The sequence below is a fragment of the Netta rufina genome (assembly GCF_964035555.1).
Source record: "Netta rufina genome assembly, chromosome: 8".
Classification (NCBI taxonomy): Eukaryota; Metazoa; Chordata; class Aves; order Anseriformes; family Anatidae; genus Netta; species Netta rufina.
Window position 1 is genome coordinate 1,918,422 of NC_140131.1, and position 27,905 is coordinate 1,946,326.

At 40.4% G+C, this 27,905-nt stretch overlaps 1 protein-coding gene across 1 annotated transcript in view; it reads right to left on the bottom strand.

The window, feature by feature from the left end:
• Nucleotides 1-675: 675 nt before the first annotated feature.
• Nucleotides 676-27,905, bottom strand: part of LEPR (leptin receptor) — a gene marked incomplete at both ends in the record, with an annotated part of 28,379 nt that continues 1,149 nt past the window's right edge. Inside the window, 17 exons of the mRNA XM_084291140.1 lie at nt 676-1,491; nt 6,212-6,287; nt 6,972-7,074; nt 7,650-7,745; nt 8,320-8,502; nt 9,668-9,884; nt 10,552-10,634; nt 10,723-10,882; nt 11,122-11,270; nt 13,275-13,474; nt 15,829-15,946; nt 16,122-16,418; nt 18,531-18,675; nt 18,764-18,909; nt 20,263-20,468; nt 24,947-25,064; nt 26,080-26,388. Coding sequence (XP_084147266.1) covers nt 676-1,491; nt 6,212-6,287; nt 6,972-7,074; nt 7,650-7,745; nt 8,320-8,502; nt 9,668-9,884; nt 10,552-10,634; nt 10,723-10,882; nt 11,122-11,270; nt 13,275-13,474; nt 15,829-15,946; nt 16,122-16,418; nt 18,531-18,675; nt 18,764-18,909; nt 20,263-20,468; nt 24,947-25,064; nt 26,080-26,388 — 3,422 coding nt within the window. The remainder of the gene's footprint in view (nt 1,492-6,211; nt 6,288-6,971; nt 7,075-7,649; nt 7,746-8,319; nt 8,503-9,667; nt 9,885-10,551; nt 10,635-10,722; nt 10,883-11,121; nt 11,271-13,274; nt 13,475-15,828; nt 15,947-16,121; nt 16,419-18,530; nt 18,676-18,763; nt 18,910-20,262; nt 20,469-24,946; nt 25,065-26,079; nt 26,389-27,905) is intronic.

A 27,905-nucleotide genomic window follows, 5' to 3' on the forward strand; every position in this document is an offset into this window, starting at 1 on the left:
CAAGAGCAAGCTCTTTCAGTGCTGTTGGCCAACATGTTAAATAGAGATTTTATTATTATTTTTTTTTTTTAATGAATGAAACCAGAGCTGTGTTTATTCAGGGCACAAACAATGGCAATTCCCAGCCACTGAACAGTGTTTGGGGACCTCCACACCCACCTCCTCCGCCTCTCCCAGCTGGAGGAAGGCTCCTGCCACACGCTGAGGCCACGCAGCTGTTGTGCTCTGCCTGCACAGGAGCCACGGGAGCAGCACCAGGTACAGCTCCCGAGGGCTGCCAAAGCTGCCCCCAGCCCACAGCACAGAGCCTGGGGGCTGAGAACTGTCTTTGGGTCGCAGCCAGTCCTCACCTGAAATCCCGTGGCACAAAGCCCAACTGCAAGGGCAGCTCTGCACCGGGGTGCTCGGATGTGCGTGTAACAGGAGGAAACTATTTGGCACCAGTGGCTAATTACTTATATTTATATATCAAATATATAAAGGAAGGCCCCTCGTGTGAAACTTAGGTCAAGAAGCAGAATTTTCTTCCTGCTGAAATCCTGGGACTCAAAATGCAGGATTAGTCACACAACTTCCAACCAGGAGAGCTCCTGAAATAAGTCAGGAGAGGGAAAAACGGGAGAACATATCAACACCTAAAAAGCCACGACGAGTACCGAGTTATGGTGTGATGACTTAAGAGCTGTTCTCTGTGGCGTCTTGCACCTTGGCGGCAGGCATCTGGAACTGAGGCATGTAGGGCACAATGGCTTTGTAGTTAAAGCCACTTTGGATAAATGTGTTTAAGCTAGGAGGCGTGTTCCGAAGGAACCCCACGTCTCTGAGCAGATCAGCTGCGTGGAACTGACACATCACTCCGGAACTCTCCGTTAAAAAAATGTCACTCTCTCTTTTTTCAAGTGCTGCTATCCCCAGGTAATAGAGGCTTCGCTCAGGACTGCCTCCATCTGGGAAGGTGTCATCCTGATCTGAAGGCTCTGAAAACCCCTCTGAAGAAATCAGGGAAAGGGAAAGAGTCTTGCTGGGCCGACTGCCAGGCTGATCAGGCAGCAGGAGGAAAGCCTGGTTTCCCACCTCCCAAGAGCTACTTGAGAAAGCACCTGCAACTGAGGAATCTTCGGCCAAGAAGCACCTCTCAAAGCAACTTCTGAGATTCTTCTTCTCTTCATAAAGCCCCCCGCATCTGGAGTTGCTGATAATAGTAGCGTATTTTATGTCGGACTGCCTTGTGATTTCTCCAGCGATTTGGTCATTGTGAAAGCTCTCAGAGAAGCTGCTGCTAGTGAAATGGCTGCTAGAACAAGCAGAGTCGTGCTCAGAGTCTTGGATTTTTGTAAACATGGAATTGATTACTAAAAAATCTTGTGTATCCTCTTGTTTCAACACTTTGGTAACACTGATGTCTTCCAGCACTATTTCTGGTTCCAGAAGAAGAGGCTCAAATGACATTGCTTCGGGGTGCTTGATAAAAAGGTGCTCAAAAGTTTCAGGCTAGAAGAAAAGATAGATTTTAATGTTCATCTACTATTTAATAGCTTTAGTTCAGTACGAAGTTACTGATCTTAAGAATCACAGACAAAACCTCCATAGTTTTAGTAAGAACATATTGAAAATCCCCTAAAACACATTTCCTCTTTTCTTTATGTTTGTGTCTCGGTGAAGACTGAGGGGAAAGACCAAGTGAGAACCTCTTCGTGTGGCAAGTGCTGCAAAGCAAGCGTGCTGTGAAGCACCCAGTCCTCCAGCCAAGACAGTGCGTGGTTTAAGCTGAAATACAAGCAGCTGAGTGGTCCCAAATGTTTTGACATTAATAAACATGCACATACTGTTAAAAACACACGTGAGTGCTTTGCAAGACAAAGATCTTATACCCTTAGATTTTCTTGGCTTTTTATTGAGGCTGTATAAACAAATGGTCTTAAGTCATACACATGCCAACTGAAGTAACTTTTTCTGCTAGGATTATATTATTTGGGGTCAAACTCAGTCTTTCTGTAGCGTTTTTAGAGCATTCCCATCTAAGTAACAGCTCTGCGTCTGAACTGCACGAAGAGAAACATGTTTATTTTGGAGAAATGTGTGCTTTGCTACTACCTAATGTATGTACATGTAAAATACACAACAGCGTGAACAGAACAGAACAGGAACTCCTAGCTACAAAGGAAAAGTCACTTGAAAAACCATATATTTCCTAAGGAATTCAAGACAAAACAAATAGATAAAAACAGATTTTGTGTATATTAGCAAACCATATTTTACAGCAGGAAAGCTGCCAAAACAACCAGGAACGTGTCAAAATACTTAGGCTGGTATACAATTATAGAAGAGAGTACTAACTTCCACGGCTCGGGCTGCTGCTCCAGCCTAGCTCCCAGCAGTGACAATGCCCTCGTGTGGCAAAGCCTGTGAGCAGGTTTCCACCAGCTCTGGTCCTTGCCCACACGAGCCCATCACCTTCCCAAATTGGCATCTCCCAGGCTTCGGATCGTGTCAGGAAGCACACAGAAAACTGGCCAGCTATTGAAAGGAGCTGTGGGGTGCTATGATGCTGCATGAATCAAGCTGTACTAACCCTAGCTTACGTTGCCCACTGGCAGCTCCCTGCTCCCTCACCAGCTTGCTAGGGACTCGCACAGGCGCTGCTGTGTCCAGCAGACAAGTGGTCCAGGCAGGGGACACTGCCCCAGTGGCATTTTCCAACAGGAGACAGAGGCCAGCCAGCAATTTTGGAACAACCTGACCACCACACAGCCCTCCTGCCACCAGCAGCTGGTTTGTCCTGAGCAGGGATGGTTTATTTCCTTCCAAAACCTGCTTCCCTCTTCACCCCCACCTCCAGCAGATGTTCTTATAAATGCATGTAGGCACCACAGAAAGCACGTCAATAGTATTGCCTGCAGAGATTAAATACGTCGCGTTCCAAGACAGGTACAAAACAAAACCACAGCACATCAAGAATTACAGAGTAAGCTGGGTGAACAGGGATGGATGTCCACAGTATACACAGGTATGGTATAACCTGGGCACAAACTGTGTTCAACAACAGCCAGAGCAGTTCTGTAAAACTCAGGATGAAAATCACAGTCCCAGGTCACCAGTTCCCAAACTCTGCTAACCAGATGAAACAGGATCCGAACAAAGAAGGAATTTCAAGCAATGTTGTGTTTTGCCCTCCTGGTCAGTCTAGGTTTTACCTTGCACTTGTCACAGCCTTGTCAGGAGCTCTCACACACAGCAGACTATCTCTGTACGCCAGTTATCACGCCTGAGACAGGTTCAAGTCGAAAATATTTTGCACTCTAGTTGCTAAACACAGACACAGCAAAATATGCTGTTGGCCTAATTCCATCAAGACCAGATTGTGACTGTACAGGCTTTTAGCTTCACATGCTGCAAGTAACCCTGTGGACTTGGTAGGATAATTTAGATATGCATCGTTCTTTGAAGGATTTACATGAATTTTCTTGGAAAGCACACGTACTTGTGCTTTAGTGATCTACAACAGTAGGCACTAAAACTTTGTTTATCTCACTAAGCAAGTAACAGAACTTTTCATGGTTCTGACATTCTGTAAAGGCTCACAAGACTGAGTCTAGATGTAAGATTTGCCTGTTTTAAATTGTGATTTTAATCTCTTGCTACCGTAAGCAACACAATCCCGATAAAGGAATGCTCTATAAATGCAGTTCAGGAGCACCCTATCCCAGCATGCTGCATTGAGCACACAAAGTAATGCTCAGATGTTGCCTGCAGGATTTAGTGTGGCTACGGACCAAGACAAAATGTGTTCCGCAGCAGATGCCTTCAGAAAGGCATCAGAACTTCCCAGTAGCGGTATGCAGGCTGTTTGTGTAATCAATGGTTATTACAGGGAGGGAAAAATACCACGCCAGTCCTGGGCACTGCTTTTGCTAGTAGAAATTGCATGCATACATAGAAACGCAGAATTTGACCCTAAATACACTGCTTTGAGGAACGTGTTTCAGCCTCGGACATCAGGAAACTAGCGAGAGGTGATCATGCTCATCTGGGGACAGGCACTATCCCTTCAGTGCAATTAACATTAAGCAATATTTTCCAGTAAGATTAGTTCAACGTACCAAAGAGGCATGCTTTTTTTTTTTGCTAACAAGCTGTCAAAAATCATGTCAAACTTCAATTTCTTTCATACTTGCATGCATCGTTTCTTTCCAATTAATTATGGAACAAGGCATATGAATACGGAGCAGTATCACCAGGGTGTCAGCGTGGGCATGACATTCCCCTCCTAGTTAAAAACATCATCAACTTCGATACACTTATTTCAGCTCTAGCAGTTGGTGAGGAGAATCATTTCCAATGTGTCAAATCCACCGTGCAAATTCCATACCCCTTTGCAATCTGGAATAACTGGGATTGTCTCGAGCTTCTGTCGCTACAGATGAAAAGATGAAACAGACAAATACAGGTGTGCTGGTGCAACTGGGACTCCTGCAGCTCACAGCTCTTTGTTCAAAGAGCCCATCCCCTCCCAGGATGCAGCCATGGAAGCAGACACGTCAGCCCGGCCTGGGATTTAACAAACTGCACGAGGACAGCATACTTTGCTTTCTAGACCAAACCAAGAGGCACAGGCTCTGCTACCACCAGTGACTGCTGCTGCAAGGCTGAAGAACACCCAGTCATCCTCAGACCATGACTGCATCTTCCCCAACACAGATGTAAAGTCAGAGATTACTCAGGCAGCTGCACTGACATTTAAATGTTTAAACGATAATGAATGAAGAAGCCATACAAACAGCATGCATACTGGAATTCCCAGGAAAAATCAAGCAAAGCACAACGCACGGTTCTGCATTCTCTGAGTTGCTGCTGCACCCAGATACTTATATAATTTCCAAAGACCTTAACAGGAGAGCCCTGTACTTGTGCAAATACAAGATCTGATCACCTCGATGTGCCTGCAGTCAGTGGAAACTCCCAAGCTAGCTCTCAACTAGAACAAACAAATATTTGATTAGAAAAATAAAATCAACAACAACAAAAACACCTTAATGTGAAGCCAGTTGCTAGACAGATCCTGCTTTCAACTGGATAAATCACACAGAATCACAGAATTTCTAGGTTGGAAGAGACCTCAAGATCATCGAGTCCAACCTCTGACCTAACGCTAACAGTCCCCACTAAACCATATCCCTAAGCTCTACATCTAATCCCAAACCTGTCTGATATCTCTGCTTCCACGGCTGCATCCTGGGAAAGGCTGGGCTCTTTCAACTCCTTTTGAAGGCCAGGGCTTGAAAGCATCAAGCCTGTTGCTAGTCATAGCCTTAGTCAGCAGGGCACTAAAAACACCAAATCTAAAGTGTTTCTGCCTACGCAAGTGACAAACTGTCTTTTGATCTGTAACATGGCACTTACTCCTAATTTTTGCAAGGGTATTTTAGATTTTTGACAGAGCTACTTCCAGGATTGATTATATTTAAGCAAATCAGCATTGTATTGTATCTGTTTCCTGTCTTCTGAATATAAATAGAAAAATCTTCTAACAATTCTGTATAGGAAGCCTGGGAGCTGGCCCAATGGTTCTGCAGGCAGTGACCATGATTAGACTTCAAAGAATGTCCATTCTCTGTTTAAATGAAATAAAATAAAAGATGAGAAAAGAAACCTTCACTGGGAATGCAAATTAAATACCTGAAAAAAAAATCTTCTGCCATGAGGTGTTCTTTATTTTAGTAGTAACAGGCCTGGATTTAGATTGTTTCAGCAATTACCCATTGTCAACCTGTAAGACTGTGAGAAACTTAGCAAGCTGGCTAAATCCATGTAACGGCTCTTACCTGCCACGGCTCATCACATCACAGCTCAATTCATGTGCTGAATGGAGAGGGGGTTTACCCCAGCAAAAAAATATGGCCATTGATGCAAATGTGGCACTCACTGAGATAAATGAGCATTCCGCCTATGGGGCACACTCTGATTCTACAACTGATTTGCTAATAGCCCTGAAATTTAAACTCCCTTCATTCAAGACTGATACTGGTCTCTGGTCCTAGCCCATTTCTACAACTGAAAGGTCTGCTGCATTACTAATTCCAGAGGCTCCAGGTAGCTTCATTTAAGTAATTCAGGTAGGTTTTGGTTTACCCAATACTCAGAGTTCAGTAGTGAGCAAAGAGCAGCCTGACCCACAGGGTGGGGGAAGAATCATTGCCAGGGAAATGCATACCTTCTGAAAATTAACTCCTTGTGCCCAGGAGCAATTCTTGGGGTTTGGAACATCTTCCCAAAACAGTTTCTTCATTCTGAAATATTAGGTAAATTCTGGAGTTGGTACTGTTCTCATACATAATGCATTTTTGCTCTATCAGAAAAGGAACATGTGCAATTTTATTTATCTAGAATGCTATGACAATGAAACAATCTTTTCACATATTCTAGATGGTCAAAATTCAATAGAAAAATATCAAAGTGAGATACCATATGGCAGTTTTGTAAGTCATAAAATGTACAGGCAGTCTTTGCTGAGTAAGACCCCAACCCACATTCCACAAAACTCAGATGGATATATTTTTTTTTAATTGGCTTTATTTGTAATGACAATTAAATCTGGGACACACAGTGCTTCAAAGCACTTGACACTCATTAGCTTGTCCACAAAACACTGCAAAAGTAAGCAGTGTGTGGTACAGGCTGAAGTGCTATTTCCCAGTGAAAAAGAACAGCACTGATCATCACCTTACTTTGAGGACACCAGCCCTGAAAGGTCTGACTTTTACAAGGTAACAAGCCTGTGCACTTGAGACATTTAAATTCTTGGTCCTATATTCCAGAGTCCACTGCCTTTCAGTACATCTCAGAAGTACAAATGATAGAAATAGTTCCTAGCTTTCCCCAGAAAGATGCTGGCCACCAGTTCTGCAGACATACAGCTAAGCTGCATCACCTTCTAAAGGCCTTCTGTGACTTTTATATAAAAATTAACTTACCTTTGGTGTGAAATCAGCAATGCTCCAAGCAACAAAACCAAGGTTGAAACAACTATTGGCAGAACCATATAGAGGCTAGCATTATTCTGATTTTCATATCCATCTGGAACTAAAAGGGATGCAGATAATGCAGGAAAAATAATTTGTCTGAAAAGTTTGTAAATGGGAAATAACAAACACTTATATAAACAGTAGAAACAACAGCTTACGTCCCCCGTCCCCCTCTCCCTCCTCCCCCAGAAAAAGGCTTTATCAAGTTTTATTGCAGATCAATGAACTTTTACCTTGAGAACAAACAGACAAAAGGGAAGGAATTATTTTAAATCCTGAGGTGACTTCTCCATCTCTGGGGAAGGTCCCCAGTGCTCCCTCGTTATTGGGAAATGAAATCAGAGCACATAAGAGAATAGCCCATAATTGGAGAATGAAGAATCACAGAGACCTAGGATCTCAGCTATTAAGCCAGGTTGGTGGGAATTCAGTTGCCTCCCTCACTCAATTAACTTCACACAGTTTTCAAATTAAAACAACTGAAATCTCAAGCACTTTATAGATGTATTAAAATTACCCTATTACTGAGTTTCTTCTGATAAGCTACAGACTTCTTCCATTTACATTTAACTTTTACTATCAAGCTCCTATTTCATAAACAACATGGAGAAAGATGCTGTAAGTCACCTTTGGTAAATCGATCTGTCACTCTGGATTTGCCAACTCCTCCAGCAAACACGGGGTACAGGCTGAAGTGGTACTTCTCAATTAGAATAAAGTGATCTGGAAAGAAGAAGTCAGCCTTTTGAATCAAAACTATTATCCTGCTATTAAACAATGACCTCCAGAGAGGCTCTGGTCACATATCAGAGTTCAGACCAGCCCAGAGGGGGCAGAACAAAAGCCATCTTTTATAGATATGCACTTTAATATCAAAAGATTAAAACTAATAATCTTTACTGCATAATCTAGCATTATTTTTTTCCATGGAGTTAACGCTTTTATGCAACTATTACACAATTTTCTAAGATTAAAGCCAAAAATGCAGATGGAATTAACACATATTAACTTACATAATTAGCTGGTATGGTCAGTATTCCAGAACTAATTTTATCGTATTGCCAAAAAATGAACACACACCTGAGCTTCATTCTTTGTCAACCTGGATTATGAATGCAACAGTCAGTCCTTTACAGTCAGTCCACTAAGGATAATTAAAAATTGTTCTACTGTTCCTTACCATAAAAAATATAAATCAGAAACAGAGATGGGGGAAGGAATTTGAAAGCTCAGAAAAATGCTACACTCTTCTATTCAATAACAACATAACGCATTACATTTTCAAGTACACACTCACCATAAATATAATATTTGCTAGTATTCGGAGGAACTCGCACCCATTTCATCTCCTCTTCTTTGTTAAGGTTTTTCCATTCAATAACAAAAGATGTTATCACATATGTGTGAGGTGAAAGCGTCCAAGTCAAAATCACACAGGTGCTGTTCACTGGGTAAGCGATGAGTGACTGCACTACATTCACTGACAAAACAAGGACAAAAAAGAGTGAATTACGTGAACTCTGACAGGTGAGATGAGACCTGGCTTAGCAGGAGAGGTGTATACTGCAAAATGTATGACAGTTTTGGAGCTTCATTATTTACTACTTTAGTTTTTTGTTTGTTTAGTGTTTCTGTTTGTTTGTTTTTATCTTTATACAATAAAGCTTGATCTTTAGTTCACATAAACAAACTTAATTCTCTGTAAACCACGCTTCACTGGCTTAAACCAACTAATCCCAAACACTAAATAGAACAAGTTTCTTAACAAACATTAAACAAATAGCCTGGTTCTTACATGCACCTCCTTAATTATCAGTCCTTAGCTAAGAAATTATCAACAAATGGACTGTCAACGTTTAGCTGGTAAAACACACACTGGGAGCCTGTAAGCTAAATCCCAATAAATCTCTCTAAGTAACATACCCAGATCACAGTCCAGGCAGACAAATGCTTCCCCTTACATCTGCTACCAAGTACAGGCTTTCCAGAACATCCTTATGCACAGTACCAGAAAGAATTTTACCTATAAAAATGCTTCTAAAATTGCATTGCAGCAGTAAAGTTCTATGAATAGACTGCAGTAACGTTTCCCACATTATACATTTGCATATGAATGTTACACAGTTGAAATTGTCAGAACCGATAGCCTTTATTTTATTAATAAAGCAGAATGCAGCTGAATCGATGAAAAGGCTGCCCAGGGAGTAAAGCCAAACCTCTGAGAACTATGCACTCTGGCACCCTGTCAGGTGAGCAGCCAGAGAAATTAGACCACATTTCATTTTGGAAACAACAAAACATTCCCTAGCAGGAATGCTGGGTGTTCCCAGGACAAAGAAGATGGAAGAACAGTTTTACAGTATGATTTCATTTTTATTTGATCAATTACTTTAGATTCTGTCAGTGAAGGACAACTTTTTTCCCCAAATCTAAAGTTCATTACAATTTTCACGTGATAGAAATTTCATTTTTCAAATAGCTCTGCTGGTGAGATACAGAATCTGATTCCCATAATACAGATGAACATATCATGTTTTTTCTTTTAACAAAGGGATTTTTATTTCAAAGAAAGCTTTGCCCAAAAGCACCACAAGGATTCCTAACATATTCCACATCGCAAAATGGTAACCAACTGGTGTTCTTACCTGTGCTCAATTGCTGTGATAGAGTTAAATTAAAATTCCTTGAAGAAACTCCAATTGAATTCATGGCTAAAACTGTAATGGTATGTGTGTGTTCAGTCCACGGAAATAACCAGGTAGTGCCTTTATCGACATATTCTGACCACGTGGTGTTTTCTGATGTCTGATGCTTTATGATGTATCGGCTCACACTGCACAGTGAGTGATTCTTCATCAGTGGCTGCAACAAACATCGGCATTAATTAATTTCCCAGTCTTTGATTTCAAAAGGAAACATTATTTGGGCAAAAGGTGTTGGTTTTGAAGATTTTTAAGAAAACATGACCCAAAAAGATATTTTATAGACCATCTATTTTAGCAAAGACTCTGGAGTCCATTTAAAGACTTCTCTATCTGAAAGCTGGCGCCCTTACTTGCTATCTTTCCACTGAAGGGGGGGAATACAAGGAAATAAAAAACTTTCAGACTCCTATAACAGGTCACAATTTAATGTTAGCATTTTCCAGGACTGAAAAAAAAAAGATGACTGTTTGCACACCTAACATCGCAGCACATACAAACAGGAGTGGCCAGTCACTGATGTACTTTTTCCCCTCTATCCTGCGTTAACCTTTTAACACAGCTTTGCCCAGTTTACATGCCATTGCTGAGGTGTTTGAACAGGCAGCTGTCTAGGACTCAGTGGCACATCCTGCTCAGAGCACTTGGTTAGCAGAACTTGGCAGCCAAAGCGTGCAAGCACACTGCGTACCAAGTCCCATCTGCAGTGACCACCCCAGTTTGCCTCTCAGGGCTGGGAAGCACGTGCTTATCAGTTTTGTAATTCTACCAATGCTTTTGGGTCGTGCATCTTCCAAAATGAAAGACCAAAACCTAAGTGTTCTCACCTTCCACAGGAGGGTAACATTTTTCTGCCTCCTTGCTGGATCTTCAACAATAACTCTCCAAAACTCAGGGCCTTGTAAGGGAGCTGCAAGATGACAGTTTTGAAAGAACAGTGCCACATCGGAGTCTGAAACTGCACCAAGCATCAGAGCATGCTATGAAAGCACACGTACCTTTGATATCTCTCACAACTGCATAAGCTGATCTGCTCCAGTTGCTCCAGTAACCTAAACCATCCAGTGCTCTGCAGCGGACCTGAACAACATACTCAACACAGAGTTTCTGAACCTTTATCATAGCAGATCTCGTTGGCAAATTTGAAACTTCATACAGCTGTAACAGAAGGAAAAATATTCAGAGTAAGAACAAAAGGTTGTTTAGGCATTTGTTACAATCCAAACTCCTGAAAATAAATCCAGTGAGAAGTGGCCTACTCAGTCACATTTATTTGCTAGATAATGCACATTAGAACTGGGATTCACTGCACAAAACAAACTCCATAAAGCCTAGCTGACACCCTAAGTGACACTGCAGCAATTCACACTTCAATGCAGATTTTAAGAAAACAGTACCTCCCATGTTAGTTCTTCTCTCTTCTCAGCATATTGAATCTGAAATTTTAGATCATCATTGGTAAACACAGGGTTTGTCCAGCTCACATTCAGCAGCCCATCATTTCTGGTGATTTCTGCTTTAATGTCAGAGGGAGGAAGTGGCTTCACTGGAAAATTGAAAGAAAAAAAAATACTAATAACTGTACTGACATTTCTCACTAAATCAAGTCATTGTGGTCTACCTTCTTCCTTCCCAAGGGTGGAAAGTAACACCACGGCCTCTACTACTCCACGTAAAGTTGGATCATGAAGCAAACACAATACTTCATCTGAGACTAATACAAAAGATGTAGCCTGCCACTAATAGGGTGCCCCAGTGTACAAAGTAGAAGCCTGTGTGACCCCAAAAGGCAGATCTTATAAAGGACATGGACAATTCAGGTTTATAGAAACATTAATGAAGATTTTACGTGAAGGTTTTATTTTCCAGAATTGTACAGTTTGTTAACAAAGCCAAGTTAGAATAAATTTGTTTTGACCACTGAGCTGGTGATGGAGGAAAAAAACAAGAAAAACTTGAAATAAGCTTTAAATCCTGGACAAGGCCAAAATGCATAGGTTTTGTTTTACTACAATACAGAGCATCCTTCATCCAATGTAGGTCATTGCTTTTTCCTTGAAGGGATGACTTGAGAAAACCAGCCTCCTGAAGGTCTGTGGGCTGCTGCAGCTGAAGGCCTGCACTTGCTAGCACTCCTCACTGGGCAGCATCACATAAAGCCGCTACCTCTCCCCAGAAGGAAACAGCCTACCAACCTCTTACATCCTGCAAAGCACGTAAGTCCCTGACACAGTCTAACAGTACAGCCATCCAGGCAAATTCCAGTTTTTTTGGCAAATCTTCTGAGCAGCTAAAGTGCAGGATCTCCCCCACCGACCCTTACACCACTTTTATTTCTGAAGCTCAAGGCTCCAAACAATCCTCTTTGAACTAGACAGAAGCAACCCTGAAAACCACAAGGCCACTAAAATAGCAATAATCAAATGCTAAATCCCATATCCCACTTAGCTATAAATGCATTAAACTTCTCATTTCCTTCCCATAAATTTATTTTTTGCTCCCTCTATTTAAAATTTGAAATGAAAAGCATACTTTGGTTTAATTTATATGATGTGCACACTTCTCCCTCCCTGCCCCCCAGATAGATATATATTATTTTGCTTTATTACATGTAGCAGTTTTGTGGTCTACCTAGAAGACAGAAGGAACTTATCTATTGCAAACACTAATTCTGGGTGGGAAACTGCGATTTCCTCTTTGGGGATGGATGTAGAACAATTTTTTTTTTGCAGAAGTCACACAAAGCCAAAGCTGCAATGTGTTCTCTCTGCATATGTTCACATTTGTGTCCAAAGCAATACACAGTCCAACGAATGCTCTGACTCACGGACCAGACAACAAGACTTGCTTTGCACATCTTGCAGTGTTTGAAAACACTCAAGCACTGTTTCTGCCTCTAGCTTTCACACACATTTAAGTGCTCTGTGTGTTGCAAAATAAACTTTGCAAAAGCAAGCAAGAACATAACCAGTTCCTGTGATTTTAAACAGGAATGAGCAGGCATGTAAGTAATTCACATGTAGCACTACGCTGCATCAAAGCACGGCCTCCAGAGAATCACAGTAGGGCTGAGGCTTTGCACCTCCCTTCAGTTATTTACAGATACTGAGATCCCCCAAGCCTTCTCTTTTCCAGGCTGAGCAGTCCCAGATCTCTTGGGCTCTCCTCATAGGAGAAAACCTTAACCAGCTGAAGACCAGAAAAGTTAGCTAATCAAGAATCTTAAAGATGAGACTGATCTTTAAAATAATCTTTAAAATACTCTTTTTTTTCTGTAGATGTTTTTGCAGAACACTTGAGGACAAACATGCAAAACTGAATGTTTCATAGGTACGAGCTGCAGCTACAGTCTGCTCCTGTGCCAAGCAAAATCTATGGAAATAACATTTAATCCAATGTTTTTTAGAAGATGACACTGAAACTCCTATGTTTTTATGTTCTTTCCACAATGTAATACATTTAAAATGCTAAGAAGTACTTTATCTATACCATATAAGGTATGAAATCCAAGGTCACAAGCAAAGAAAGACGTGCAGAAATCTTGACCTACCCACATCTGCTGGAACGACACAAGTTGGTGAGGACTCAAGTGTTCCTAGCGAGTGCTTAAATTCTATCCACAGGGTATATCCAGATAAAAGAAAAATAGGCTGAAATATGCACTCATAAGAATGATTCCTCTGTAAATGGCATTCTTTCACCTCTGATTCTGGAGGGATACTTGGAAAGTTAGGACAATAAATTTTGCTCCTTAAAAAGAGGGGAAAAAAAAACGTTAAGTTAATACACTGCAACAACAGGCTGCTCATGGCATCAGTACAATAGAACTCAGAAGGCAATTAATACAGATGGTGTCACTGGAAACGTGCATTGCTTTTTTTTTTTTTTCAATGATAAGTTCAAGATCCATCCAAACTAAGTCTGCACTGAATGCAGACTTAAAAGCTCTGGCTCTTCACCTGAAAAAAACAGCAGGATGTGGAAGCCTTTCCCCAGTGCAAAATCTTTTGATAACAGACTAACAACGTGAAGAGGTACAAAAAGAAAGGTACAGGCATCTCTAATACTCATGAATCTTGTTACTGGAGTGTTTTTTCTTAACAAGGCAGACCTCCAGCTGGGCATAGTGCCTTTCCAAACACCACCTTTTTTGCATTGGGGGGGGGGGGGGGGGGTTTTGGGGGGGGGGGGGGGGGGGAGTAGGAGCTGAAAGGGTATCAATGCCAGAGGGTGGTTTTTAAAATCCCACATGTGGTCAGTATCACATCTGGCCACAGAAGAGGAGACCCGGGCTCTGCACAAAATGGCAGTGACACTTTATCTGAGCTGGGAAGCAGTTTCAAATTTCTCCTAAGCTTGGGCACAGCTCAGACTCATGGTGAGAGTGGCCAGATCGGGTATTAGCTATTCAGCCGGACCACAAAGACCACAAAGTTAAGACTTAGGTCCTTCCTTTCCTGTCAACTATAGCTAATACTGATTAAACAGTTTCTGGTGCTTTGAAGGTTCGTTTAGGCATTCTGTTTTGTGTTGTTTCTGTGTCTTGGGTAGTGCTGTAGTGTTGGCAGCACCGACTGTAGAGGAAGACGTAGTAACAAGCCAATGAAAACAAAACACCAACATGCAAAGCTAGCACACCACATTGCATCATGATTCAGCTGTAAATGGAATCTCATCATAAGAAGAATTGCTGCATGCTCTTGAAGAATAGTGCATGCTCTTGGCAACCAATATGATGTGTTCTAGCCTGTATCCGAAGGACTTTCCTTTCTAACCTTTATCCTGAGGACTTGCATATTGTCCTTGTCTCCTATGATCGAGCTTGGACAATTTTTTTTTTTTAAATGAGTGGCTTGTTTTACTGTTTTAGCAGGTTTCAGGCTAGTAGACGTTCATTTTGTATTTTTGTTCACAATATGCAAGAGAATGCTATGCAAATGGTGATGCTTTTTTCATAGCTATAAACCTTTGTAAGTCCTATCCTGAAACTTTTTGGTAGTCACTACATTCATGTGGGTTCCCCATGAACTTCAATTATTTATTTATTTGATCTTTCAGACCTTAGTATTAACAAAGCAGAACCAGACACAAACACAACTCAGAAAAACCCCAAACAACCAAAACAAAGCAACCCAACAGACGGAAGGAAAAATCATATTAAATACTATCATTTGGCAAGCATTTTCAGTTCAGTTACTGTTCAGTGTTTCATCAGGCATGAACACTGCAGCAAATGGACAGGTTATCATGTAGCATTCAAAAAACACAAGCCACCTTTTATCTGAACCTGAACAATGAAGAAGGGTGAGAATAAAACCATGGAAGAGCAGCACAGTGTTTATTTCATGGGATTTATGATATGGGGTGGTGATGAGAAAGGAAATAATGATATATTTGTGAAGACAGTCAAAACAAAACCCACCTTACTAGTCAGTTAGTCTAACTGCTAATACTGCCCTAAAAGTCTCCACATGAAATCTCAACCATTTCAGTTATTGCTTTAGTCCACAAAATCCTGAGAAATATTCATCTTGGTACGATAATATTTCAAAAATTAAACCCACCTTCATTAGCAAAGACAGCTCAGCTTTCCAAAGGATTAGGCTCTGAGGGCTGGTTTAAGCTTATTTTGGCAAAACTTTTGCATAACTAGTCCAGCAAACAGTCCAGTAAAACAAAAGATTATTCCTCAGGACGGGCTGTCTGTCTGTCTTGTTTGTACAAATACTAACATGATTTTAGGAAAACTCTCAAAATCAATGTATTAGTAACTCAAAGGGATTCTTTTTATTTCATGGTAAAGCAATACTTTCACAAGCACTAATTGTATGAATGAAGATGATTATATCACTGATTTAATAATCAATTTTGTCTTTTTTAAGCTTTTTTTTTCTGCAACCCACTCCAGTTTTCTTGTGTGTCCAAAAGACAAAAAAAAAATAAAGCTCTGGAAAAATAATGCCTCTGGAGTCCCAGCTGAGGAAAAATCCAGCTTACAGAAACTGTGCACATTTCATAATTATAACTACTCAGAATTCTTTGCTGTTAAAGTATTTCCAGGGTAGCACTTTCCAAACAAAGAGTGCATTTAAAGCTATACACACCTGTAGTATCTTAACTGCAAGGAACTCCCCACGAGCAAAGTGTTTGGGTTTGTGGACCATCTGCAAGTCATTTTAGTTAAGTACCCATCAGTTTCACATTTGATATTGATATTCACATCTAATTAAAAACACATTAAATGTTTATTAATAAAGATATACTTCTTTATACAGGAAAACATGCATTACAAGTCATAACTACTTGATAAAAGCTCGGTAGAGTTTAAGACTGAAATATTCTAACCTTACTATTAAAATGCACCAAAATTATAATTTAAAATCATCTGGAATCTTACCTACTACATATAATTCAGCGTATCTATGATGACATTCCCTATTTTGATGACAACAGTACAATGCGTTATAGAAGAAATTTCCTCTAGGTTTTGTTGCTTTCAAGTTGAAAAGAGTAACTTTGCTTACGCGATCATTCACAAGCGTATACTGACTTTCTGGGATTTCTTCTGCTAAGTTCAGCCACCAAACAATCTTCCTTGACAATACGTTCTTGGTTTTGTTTTTATAGATGCAATGAAATGAAACATTAGAACCAACACTGGTCAGTATCTTAGAAGGGAAGTACAAGACTTCAGCTACAAGGAAGGAAAAAAGTCCATTGAGATTAGAATCAGAACAACAACAACATATATGTCAATAGAAAATTGTATTATCCAGTTGTATTTCTAAATCACCTACTTCTTCCAGCTTAATAATTATTAATCATTACAGGGCAGAGGAGCAGAAATAGGCCGTTGACTGTCTCCTTCTATAACTGATGTCTGTAAATTCTGATAAAAATAATCTTTAATATCACTACGCAAACAGAAATTAAGTGAGTAGAAAATCACTGGGGAGTAGAATGAAAAACAATGCACAGCAGCATAAGTGAAATAGAGAGTCATATGGGCTCCTGTAAATTAAATCTTGGGAAACTAGATCAACACTGCTACTTCATACTCAGCCCACTTTTTTTAAGGCATCAGGTCCAACTAAACGAGTGTGCTTATCCACTTTTGAAAAATCATCTTATTTGAATGCTGCAAAAAGTACTTGGTACATAGAAAAAGTTAGCTTCTGTAGCACAACTCAACAGTGCATACACAACAGATTTTAAAATTGTAAAACTGTCCTCAGGTAGAAGTGAGAGAAGATCCAATTGAGTGAAGAGCAGTGTGTAGGTTTGAAAAAAAAAAATCCACCTATCAGAACCCTGAAAGGATGTCGAAGGCATATGCTAGCTGAACCATTTCTGTAATACTGGAACATAGGCTTTGAGAGATTTGCTATTCAGAAGCACAGAAAAATCAAGCTTTCCAATAGTTAGTAATCCTGCTCCTATTAAAGTCAGCAGGAGATTAAACTCTAAAAAATTGCTTTACAATCTGAACAACGTAGTTGATACCAAATGGTAGCAGTGATTCAATAAGCAATTCACCTAGGCATAAAGACACTGATTTTGCAAAGCACATACACATGCATAAGTTCAGCCTCCATCAGTCAAATACTTTGGGAAGCTGCATGTGTTATACACTGGCTGAAAATGAACAGCTTGTCAGAGACCCAAAGCCAGCATCAAACTCCCTAATTGGCCAAGTTTGCTTTTTGTAGTTCAGGAACCACCTCAGATATTTTCAGAACTTTTCCAAAACACAGACCCTCTTAGACAGCTGAGAAGACCTAAAATACTGTCATTGTCAGAGACTTTCTTATTAAATATAAATCAGAACATGAAACTAGTCAGCTGTACAAACATGTAACTGCTTGATTTCAGCACATACTCTTCTGGCAGTCGCGTGCACACCTGAATTCAAGGCAGCATTCCTGTTAACAACTACCAGCTGCGCTGCACACTCCACTGGTCTTCCTCTGGCTCATCCCAACATTGGCCATTGGGAAAATATGTCAGTTTGAGCCTCCTGCAGTGAAGCAATTACTCTCTCTAGGCTGCATCAGGCTTATCACAATGGGGTTATTTTGCTGATGAGATGTATGTTTCATACAATTGCATATCCCAAACAGGATTACAAAAAATAAAGAAATCTAACGGTATCTACCTCTTTTACATACATATTTGTTTCTCAACACACTCAGAAACCTCTTCTGAAAATAAGAGTGTATGTGCACATGAGAGAGAACACTATTTTGCCTACAGCTACCAGGTGTACATCTAGGTACCAAAATGGATTACATTAAATCTACAAACCCTAATCTGTATTCTGCACTTTTACTTCAGCTACAGAGCCTCGTGCTAAACTAAAAGTTAGAGAAAGCATTAAGAGAAAAATTGTGGGGTTTTTTTTGTTTGTTTTGTTTTTTAAAATCGAGTAGAATTTAAACACCGCGGTCCTTTGAAATGGAAAAGCCCTTAGAAAAAGAGCTGCTGGGTCTGAATAGGTGCCTGGTGAGCAAGTAACAGGGCACATATGGAGGTGTCATGAAGCTGACTGTGCAGTCTCCACACATTAATCATTTCATGCAAATGTTATGCAAAGCAAAGAGTAGGAGCTCAGGTAAATTTATATCAGAAGCGAAGCAGCAGGTTAAACAGTTTCCAGAGGAATTTTCAGCCCAAATCATGCACATAGTGTAGTGCATCTCCCTGGACACATGCTCACACACAGCAATCCTATAAAACAATACCAACTGGAAAATCTATTGTATTCTGAAAGCCTACTTACTACTCAGGATGACTGCACATGACCTACCTCCCAATTTCAGATTATACGGTGTGCTCCAGTCACTCCAGAACCCTGGACCATAATGATTCTTGCACCGCACTTGAGCGAAATTGGAGGAATCAAGCAGCAAATTGTCAATGGCCAGTGAGGTGTTTAAAGCAACTCGAACCACCTAGTGGATTATCAGGAGCCATTACTATTACATAACGATTTAGGGAAAAGAAAGGGAAAGGCAGAGGGACAGAGCTGAGCTGACTCACCTGCCAGCCATTTGGACCTGCGTTTCCAGAGATGTTCACTTCGTACTGGAGGGGATACGGCATCAGCACGGGGTCAGACCAGCAGATCCTCACTTCACCTTTCTCTGTCATTTCTAGGTGCAGGTTCAGAGGAGGTTCAGGCTTTACTGCAGACAAATTAATTGACAAGTTTACAGCTAACCTCACTGCCTGTGACTGCCAGCTGTAATGACCTACCAATTCTGGATTGTCTTTCATGCCTTTTCTTTAAGTTCGGTTTTCAAGAGTTGCTCTGCAGATAACGTGTGACAGAGCAATGTCATGTAATATTACTGGGAAGTGTACTCCTACAGCTGCCCTGGGGCTCACTGGAGTAGAAGCCTGCACCTAGCAATGCTGGACTAGATATGAAGTGGCCATTCTTTGATTTCTTTGCTCAAGTCACCTCATGCAGGTGGTATTACTGGAAACTCACTCAGTTTACTGAACAACTGCCATTATTTTCAGCACAAACGCAGTATACTAAATCAGAACTTATTTTTTATTACTAATCCAAATCCTCTATACCATCCCAATGCAATTAACTTACTCAAGACCAGCAGAAAATACTGATGTGGGTGGAGGCTCACAGCTTTTAAAACAAAAAAAAATATAACTTTTACATCACACTTCTGTGCGTCTTATTTTCCAAATAATTTTTAACTCAGCTAAATCTTGGCAGAGCACATACTAATATTATGCATTTTTCAAATATATTCCGTTAAGCAGAACAATTTAATAATATCATTTTTAAACACTGGCAGGCTCGACTCTGAATTTTTATTTTTTTCCTGTGGCGTTACTTAAAAGCAACACGACACATATGCAACCTCTCATCTTCAAAACTATCTCACCCAGAGACTTTTAACTTGTTCTGTCTGCCAAGCACATCAGTCAGAAATAAGTTTACAAAAATTCTATTTTCCCCCCTCAGCTGACAGTCCCTACCTTTTTAAAATTTGCCAAGGTCTGCAATAACTGTGCATACTGGAGAGGAACAGATATCAAATTCATTATGCCAGTAGGGTTTTCATTTGGTTAAATATTAGAGGACTTTTTTCAACTTTGAAAATGCTGGAATTGTACGTGTAAGGAAGAAAGCATAAGAACAACAGAGCTGCTAGAGAGAAGAGAGATTCTTAACTGCAAAGTAACATCAGGTACAGGTTTTTTTCTTCCTCACTTTTTAATTTAAGTCCTCAGCAACACAGAAAGTTAACCTCCACCACTGCCCCAAACTCAGGCACAAAGAAGCCCCAATTAGAAATGAAAGCTCAAGTATGTTAAAGGTTGTCTTTACTGACTATGGTTTTGTACTAGAGCTTCAACGTGAGTTAGACAGCTAAGAAATGTGCATGGCACCAGCCTGAACAACTGAGACAGCACCAGCAAATCTCTTCCTGTTCTGCCTGTGCACTCCTTCTCCACAAAGACATCCTGCTTCCTACTAAATAAATGTTTAAAATGTATGTAATACTTACTGATATCTATGGGCTTGACTGCCATCAAAGGCGACCAAAGAGGTGTTACCCCAGTCACAATCTTCAGCCACATGATGTAAGTGTAGTTGAGTCTCGGAGAAGGCACGCAGCATTCACACTTGCCGTACTCACTGCAGCCACACTGAGCAGCCACGGCAGCCCCCTTCAGAGAGCTCGTAGATACATCTCCCAGTGGCAGATCCGATCTAGAAGGTAAAACAAAAGCAAAACAAAACAAAACAAAAAAAAGTTTGTTTGTTTGTTTTCTCAATGCTATTTCAATAGAGGAGGTTTGTCCTCTGGGTAAGGTTTATTTACAAAAAACTGTAATGAGAAAAGTTAGAAAGACAGTAATTGTAACTAATTGTATTTGCTGCTTCTCCCTTTTTAAATGGTTTAAAGTAGTTACGATGATTTAATGAAAAGTATTCCTAAGGACTGACCTTAAAACAAACACATTACCATACTAGATGAGACCTGTAGTTCAGTCAGATTAGTTTCCAAATCCTGATGACAACCATTACTAAATGCTCCTTGAGTACACAAAGTTAGTTACCCTACCCTGGACTAAATGCAGTTCTCTGCCACTCCCACAGAGTTTTCTTTTGAAATCCTACTTGTGGGGCACCAAAATAAAATCTAAACAAATGTAATGTTCCTTCTAGCTTCTGCTACCATTAAACATTATATGTAATACAATAGCCAAAAACTCTTATCCCAGTGAAAACAGTATTTGAAGTAACAACAGGCTAAAGAACTCCATCATTCAGAATGTATTTAGTACTAAATTTCAACAACTTACATTACTCAGGAAAAAAAAAAAAAGACATCTGTGTTCTCCAGAATCATTAATTTTGTGCTGAAGTTTTCTAGAAACAAAATTTTTCATCTATTTACTGTATAAAGCAGGCACAACCAGAAGAAAAGCCAATGGCTCCATACCAGGCAGATCTTCCACCCCTTTGTGTCAAGAAACTACCAAGATCTCACTTCTGCACTGTAGGCTTCTCCGACACCTCGCTGCCTCCCCAGGCAGCTACACAAAGCAAAGGAAAAGCCTAAGCCACATTACCAGACACACTCCCAAGGGAAGATAGCCAGACACTGAGAAAGAAGATAATGATCTCTGCATTTGGAAGAACTGGCAAGACACAGGAACCATCTCACAACACCGAGTTTGGGATAAGATCAGTGGATGACAGCTTTCTGAGGGGCCCCCACATCACCTCATTCCAAATTGCTAAGCCAGGGCTAAACACATGAGTCTCGATTACAAGCACAACAACAGAAAGCCAAAGTATTTTGGAGAACAGCCACAGCCAGGGATTGCACGAGCTGCCTGTCATCCCCAGTTTGGCTGCAGATGGATCCAGTCACAGAATAACCATTGTTCCCAAACTACAAATACTGACTAGAGAGGAGTTCATGCTTATACAGCCCTCAGAAGTTCAGGAGAGGTCAGTGTCTTCATTCAGTGGGGTGAGAGGAAGAACTCTGGATAAACTTAAAACAAAGCAACAGGCTGTTAAAAATGGAGTTTCCTATGAAACTTGCAGCACGCTGAGCTATAAATCCTGCTTCAGGAAGCACTTCACATCTCACAACGGTAGCCACATCCAACTTGTTGGGGAGGGGGGGAGGAAAGATAGAGGGCTTAGCAAATACACGAGTGCATATTGCTGTCCTCATTCAGTTTTACAGTGCTGGCTGGGGGAATCAGAGATTTGTCTTGGCACTGAGGGATGAGCAAAAAAACAGACAGGTACTAAACACACAGACTTTTGTGAATGGATTCTAAGAGCCCACCTCTGACATTCAAGAGAAAACTAATGAACTGAAGTTAAGCTTTCAATAGTTTACAGAGAAGGGAAGGAAAATGTGCAAAGGCGATGTGAGATGTGACTAAGATGGAAACAAGTGGCTAAAGCACAAGACACAACAGGAGAAAAAAACATAATAATGCTTGGCCTGAGCCACAGATGTAATTAACACGGGCATATGTCCAACACCTGCTCTTCTTTTTTACTCTAAGCATCATTTTCAGTTGTGCAGGGACAGTTCTTTTAGTCAACACATTAAGTGAAGGCCTCCCAGATGTTTTCACACATACTTCAGAAAGTGTTGATATTTTTGCTAAATTACTCTGTGGCCCTGTACTGAATTTTTAGACTTGAATGAAATGAAAATGACAAGCTGCAAAATATCTCTCCAGAAGTTCAAATTATTTCTTGAAACTGGAACATCTGACTGAAAACAAAGGGTCAGAATTGTTTTAGAAGAGATAGAAGAAATGCAATTCTTCTATTTTCAACAAAGGAGCAACAGCACATTTGGGTAGCGATGTTGAGGCCTGTGAGAAGTGAGGTCACCACTGTAACACTGCTTCTGGTATTTCTCTATACCGTGCTTGTGCAAGTGCAATCTTTATGGATGAACTGATAGAGCAAGGCTGTCTGGGGTTGTAAGGATTTTCAATAAGTATATATACATTCATGTGAAATATAGCAGCTCTTGGTCAACACTTCTCTGAACAAGCTGCCCCTTACCATCACAGAACACCTGATGGCTGCCTAGCTCACGAGATGCCAAGTCTCTAAGGAAAGGTTCATATTCTGCAGTTAAAGAACACTCCACGTAGAAATGATGTGCTCAACCAAGGCACCAGTCTTGAGGTAAATCGTGTGATTTATCCCTCAGAACCCAGAAGCCTAGGCCCAGAAGTCAAGCAGTGCCCCACAGGTACTGTGAACAGGGCAGAAACACGAGCACACCCGATGCATCACCATCCACCGAAAGGGCAAATTGTAGGCAGCGCTCAAAATTCAACCGGGAGCATTCATCTGTGTCACTGCAAAAGGATCCCTAAGGCTAAGTGATTTCAGTTAATGTAATTACCATCAAGGTTTGCAGCATTCCTAGAATACATACAACTGGAAAGATCATTCACTTTTGGGAGACAATTAACCTAATTCGTCTAATTATGTTTCAGAATAATCTTTCTCCTCCCAAAGACACACTGCTGGGGGAGGTAACAGGCTATCGTAGCACTGTTTTGGACAGACCAAAACATTTCCTATTCAAAGTAACTTGGTATTATTACAAGCAGACAAACTGTGGATGTGTAGAATAAAAAAGATACATCTTTAATCCTGAAAAACTCAAAATTGCTGAGGACTCAAACTTTGTGATGTTGCTTCTTCTAGGTCATTATTTTCATACATTGCTTGTCTTATATGTGAGAATTCTGGCCTAAGCTCCAGACTCCCAGGGAGTAACACATGCCAGGAATGCATATTTTTAAATCTGGGAATGTTTTCAAGGTATTTTGGCTCATGCGAATAAAACGTTAAGGTATCAGCAAGCCAAGAGGGGAAGCTGTCACCTTCGTACAATCTGAAATGCTTTGCTAGCTGTTCCCCCAGAACACAGGAACCCTAAAAGAAAAACATTAATGTTAAGTTCGGGTAGTGAAACTTGTTCTCCAGTGTCAGGGACTGCACGGCATCTCGCCTTTTCAGCTAAAAGTAATCAAGTATAGAAATGCCACAAGAACTCTAGGGAGCCTTTAGGGCCTCCTCTCATAAATCGCACGATACTTACTGAATTCCCTTCAAAATACAAAGAACCTTTTCATACCAGCTGGGACCTGAATCTGCTGTTCCATGGATGTCAGGCATACCCCAAAAAAATCAATATACAGATTACTACGCTAGGATTACTGGCTGAGATTTTCCTACTGCAGCTGAGACTGAATGGAACAGAGGCAGATCTACTTCTCCCACAAACACACACGTAGCGGTACGCCACAAAGCGAAGTGAGGAACACTCAAAGTGGGAACCCACTCAAAATCTGGTTTCAGCTTTAAGGCATGATGCCAACTAAACAACCACACTTATTATCAATTAATGGTGTTGCTTCCTACACTGACTACAGATATAATTTGTGGTAAGTGATACCTGTCATCCAGTTCTGTATTTTAAACAGAAGTTGTCACCTGTAAATTCAGCATGGCCAACTCTTTATACTTAGCTTGTTTCCTGAAGAAATTCAGTCTGCATGTTCACACTATTCCTTCCAACCTACCAATAATACAGGAGAAGCAGCGTGGTTTTGGAAGTGTTATCAAATAGATTGGTTTAAAATCAAAACAGATGGGTTCTGTACCAAAGATGTGCCCACCCCCCAGTCGGGATGATTACCACGTACCACCGTTACAGGGAGTATTTACTCCAGTGACAACTACGCAGGTGGGTACCGCTCAGCAGCACCAGTGTGATCACAGCAACATTTAATACAATCCCAAGTCACATAATTACTCTGTGAGAACATTATGGTCAAAAGCATCAAAAAGGCAGAACCAAAATCACAGCTTTAGAATTAAGTGTAACAGCAAAGGTATTTTAGCAAGTCAGTAGGGATTTCATTAAAGCATTTCAAGAAGCATGGTAAGAACAGAGGAGAGGGGCCCTCCAAGCTTATCGTTTCTCATTCAAAAATAGAACCACATGCTTTCCTCTGTACTGCCCTTGATTACTTTGAGATAAGGCAAGGTATAAACTGCATCACCAGCTTGTAAAGCTAATGCTACTAATGTGCTGCAAGCCTGGGAGACTAATGCTGATGTTTTTGAAAACGCTTTTGGATTTCTAATGCCAACAGTGAGAAATTTAAGTCTGTACTTACACAGCGTATAAAAGATTAACCTTCAAATCAGGTCTCAAGTGTAGCTTCAAAAACCGGAGGCTACAAACTAACAGATCCAGCTTGCCTTTAATCCAACACTCAATGTTCCAATTTGAATCTAAACAAAAGAAGAGAGAAAACATTTCTCAACTATATGAAAAGCAAAAAAACAACAGAAGAGTCAGAGTACAATTCCCTAAAAAAGAGACAAGTAACAGATACTCATGAAGGCAAGGCTGGACCCCGCATACGCAAATGTGTATAAACAATCCTTTTTCAACTGGGGACCAGTATACAGCCTTAAACACAGAAAAGGTTAACCACTTGTATGGTAACAGCCTGCTGCATTCTAATTAGAGAAGGAATATATTTTACAGAGCTATAGGGACAAGGCAACAAGGCAAAGTAAGAAATGAAGCTGCTGCTGCTTGAAGATTTTGCTGCTAACACGTACAGCCTCTGTGTGGCTGCACTGCATACACTCTGTTCACACATGCAGTTGTGTGGCATACACAACTGCAGCACATTTCGTGTGGCAGTCTTTAAAAGAGATTTTTTCTCCCATGGGACAACACTTGTAAAACAGAATTCTACTCTGTCTAAGTCAGCAGACAAACAGGTCCCTATGTTGCTCACATAGTGTGGTTTACAGAGGGAGAAAGACAGTCGAGGAAAAGTAATTCCATCAAATCCATGCACAGATATTTACTAAAGGCATAGCAATCCAGTCAGGGAAGAAGGTTTTAAACTCCTTCAGGAGTTTAAAGCCCACATCCACAAAAAAAAAAATCAAACTCTTTTCCAAAACATCTAAACACCTGTGAAGATTTGGGCTTGCAAAATGTCCCATTGAGGATGTCCCATGGGCATCTTCATGAGCAGTGCTACATATTCAAAGGGAAAAAAACAGTTTTCTGTCTTTCTACAGAAATTCTGAATGACATGTGCTATTACCACTTTATTTTGCCTTCCACTGCAGACTTCTGATATATTATACTATGTTGTCTGCTCTGGATAAAAAATAATACCCATTAAAACAAACAACAAAAAGCTACTAAAAAAAAAACAAAAACAAAAACGCCTTTTTTTTTGGAGAACAAGTAACTTACCATGCCTTTGACTGAAAAACCTACCTCTTTCCTGAGAAGCAGAGATGCTGATTTCTGAAGGAATAAACATCCTTGGCTGCATGCTTGCTCTGTACAAAGAACAATCAATGTTGTTATCACTCCAAAGGCAACACAGAAAACTTTCTTCATTCATTAGCAAGGGAGGGTTGGTTTCAGCAGCTCCATGCTCTCTCATCAAACCAGACCAGCTCTCTACAACTCCAGCAGAGAAAGGACTCAAAATTGTCTCATTCAGCAACATACAGGGTAACGTAAAGTTCCTGGGAAGAATCTGATGGACCATACAATGGGCAACGGCCACGTGAATGAAGTCTGCAAATAAAAAGACAAAGGAAAAAGATACCAAAAATAAAGGTAAAAGTTTTTATCACTTGACAATGAAAGGAGTGGCCGATGTTACACAGAAACACTTTCATTACAGGAAAAAAAAAAAAAAAATCAAATCATTTCCAGGGGCTTATCTCCTCCGAGCTGGAAACAAAAATATTGAAAATCACACCCTCTGAACTGGTGTCACAACCGCCAAGTGCCAGCTTCCTCTCCCAGAGTCACTACAACAAACATTTTGTTTTCTCAACCTCTTCAAATAGGTCAAGATCAAGACTGTAGGGGAAGCATCACTTTGGGGTAAACTGGCTTCTGTTCATTTAGAATACACCAAATCCTAATTCTAAATTAACACACTCTGCTGGGATGTTTGCAATCCAGCTCTTAATAACATGGTGCCATTACTGCAGCAAAAAATAATCCCGTTGTAAATATAACACAGTCACATTGGAACTGTTAAATTTCACGGAACAGCATTACCAGAATATATGACTGGACGCAACTATGCAATGCCAGAGCATTATCTGGGAAATGAGATGTAGGAAAAAAATGGTCACAGAATCAAAGATCTTTCCATCAGACTTAGATTCTTCAAAATAAAAGTGCTCCGACCACAGTCATAGCTCTTGTTAGTAAGCCATGGCTTGAATTGCACTAACAATGATTCTGAGAGTGATGAACGGATCACTTTTGGAAATAGCTTACTGTAAAACACTGAATGAATGCCAAAGATTAAAGCTCCAGTTACAGAAAGGCATGAGTGTGATTTGTGCACTTCTTTGCTTTTAGCTTTTTGCTCAGTTAGGGCATAAATATTTTAAACCACTCATTAGGTAGAAATTAATTCATACTCTATACCTTGCAACATCTAAAATAATAGTAAAAAAAATCTCTATCACTGTTTGATTAATAGTGCATAGGTTAATAATGTAAAAATACAAAATGAAAGCTTTTTAAAAGTAGATGCACACTGCATTAAAAGCAGACACCACATCACTACGCAGCGCGTTGAAGTGCTTCGTTTTGTCTTTACACAGATTTTGTAATGCCAGGCTCCTGAGGGGTTCTGCTCTTTTCTCCTGTCTTGTTTAAAAGAGTTTGTGCCTCTGTAAATATCAGCTTCATTAGGCTCCCTGGCACCATACGGAGGATTCAGTTGACTGAACAGACTATTAGTCCAAAATACATGATTAAAAAAAAGAACAAATGAGTAAGTGACGTGACTGCCTACGAAGCAGGACAGTTAACCAATATACTGCCCAATTCACGGAGTCAATTGAGGGGTGCGAAGAGATTCCTGCCAAGTCACCTTTCTCCTAAAAAACATATTCTCCCTTCTCTTATCACACTATCAACACCACAGGATTAATTAGATCCCGTAAATCAAAATGTATGCAGCTACTTGCCATTTCCGCAGACGTGTTTAAAAATAAAAGAGCCATAATGAATTACAACACAGAATGTTTGGCATAGGCTTGCTCTAGCTTTTAAATGCCTGCTAT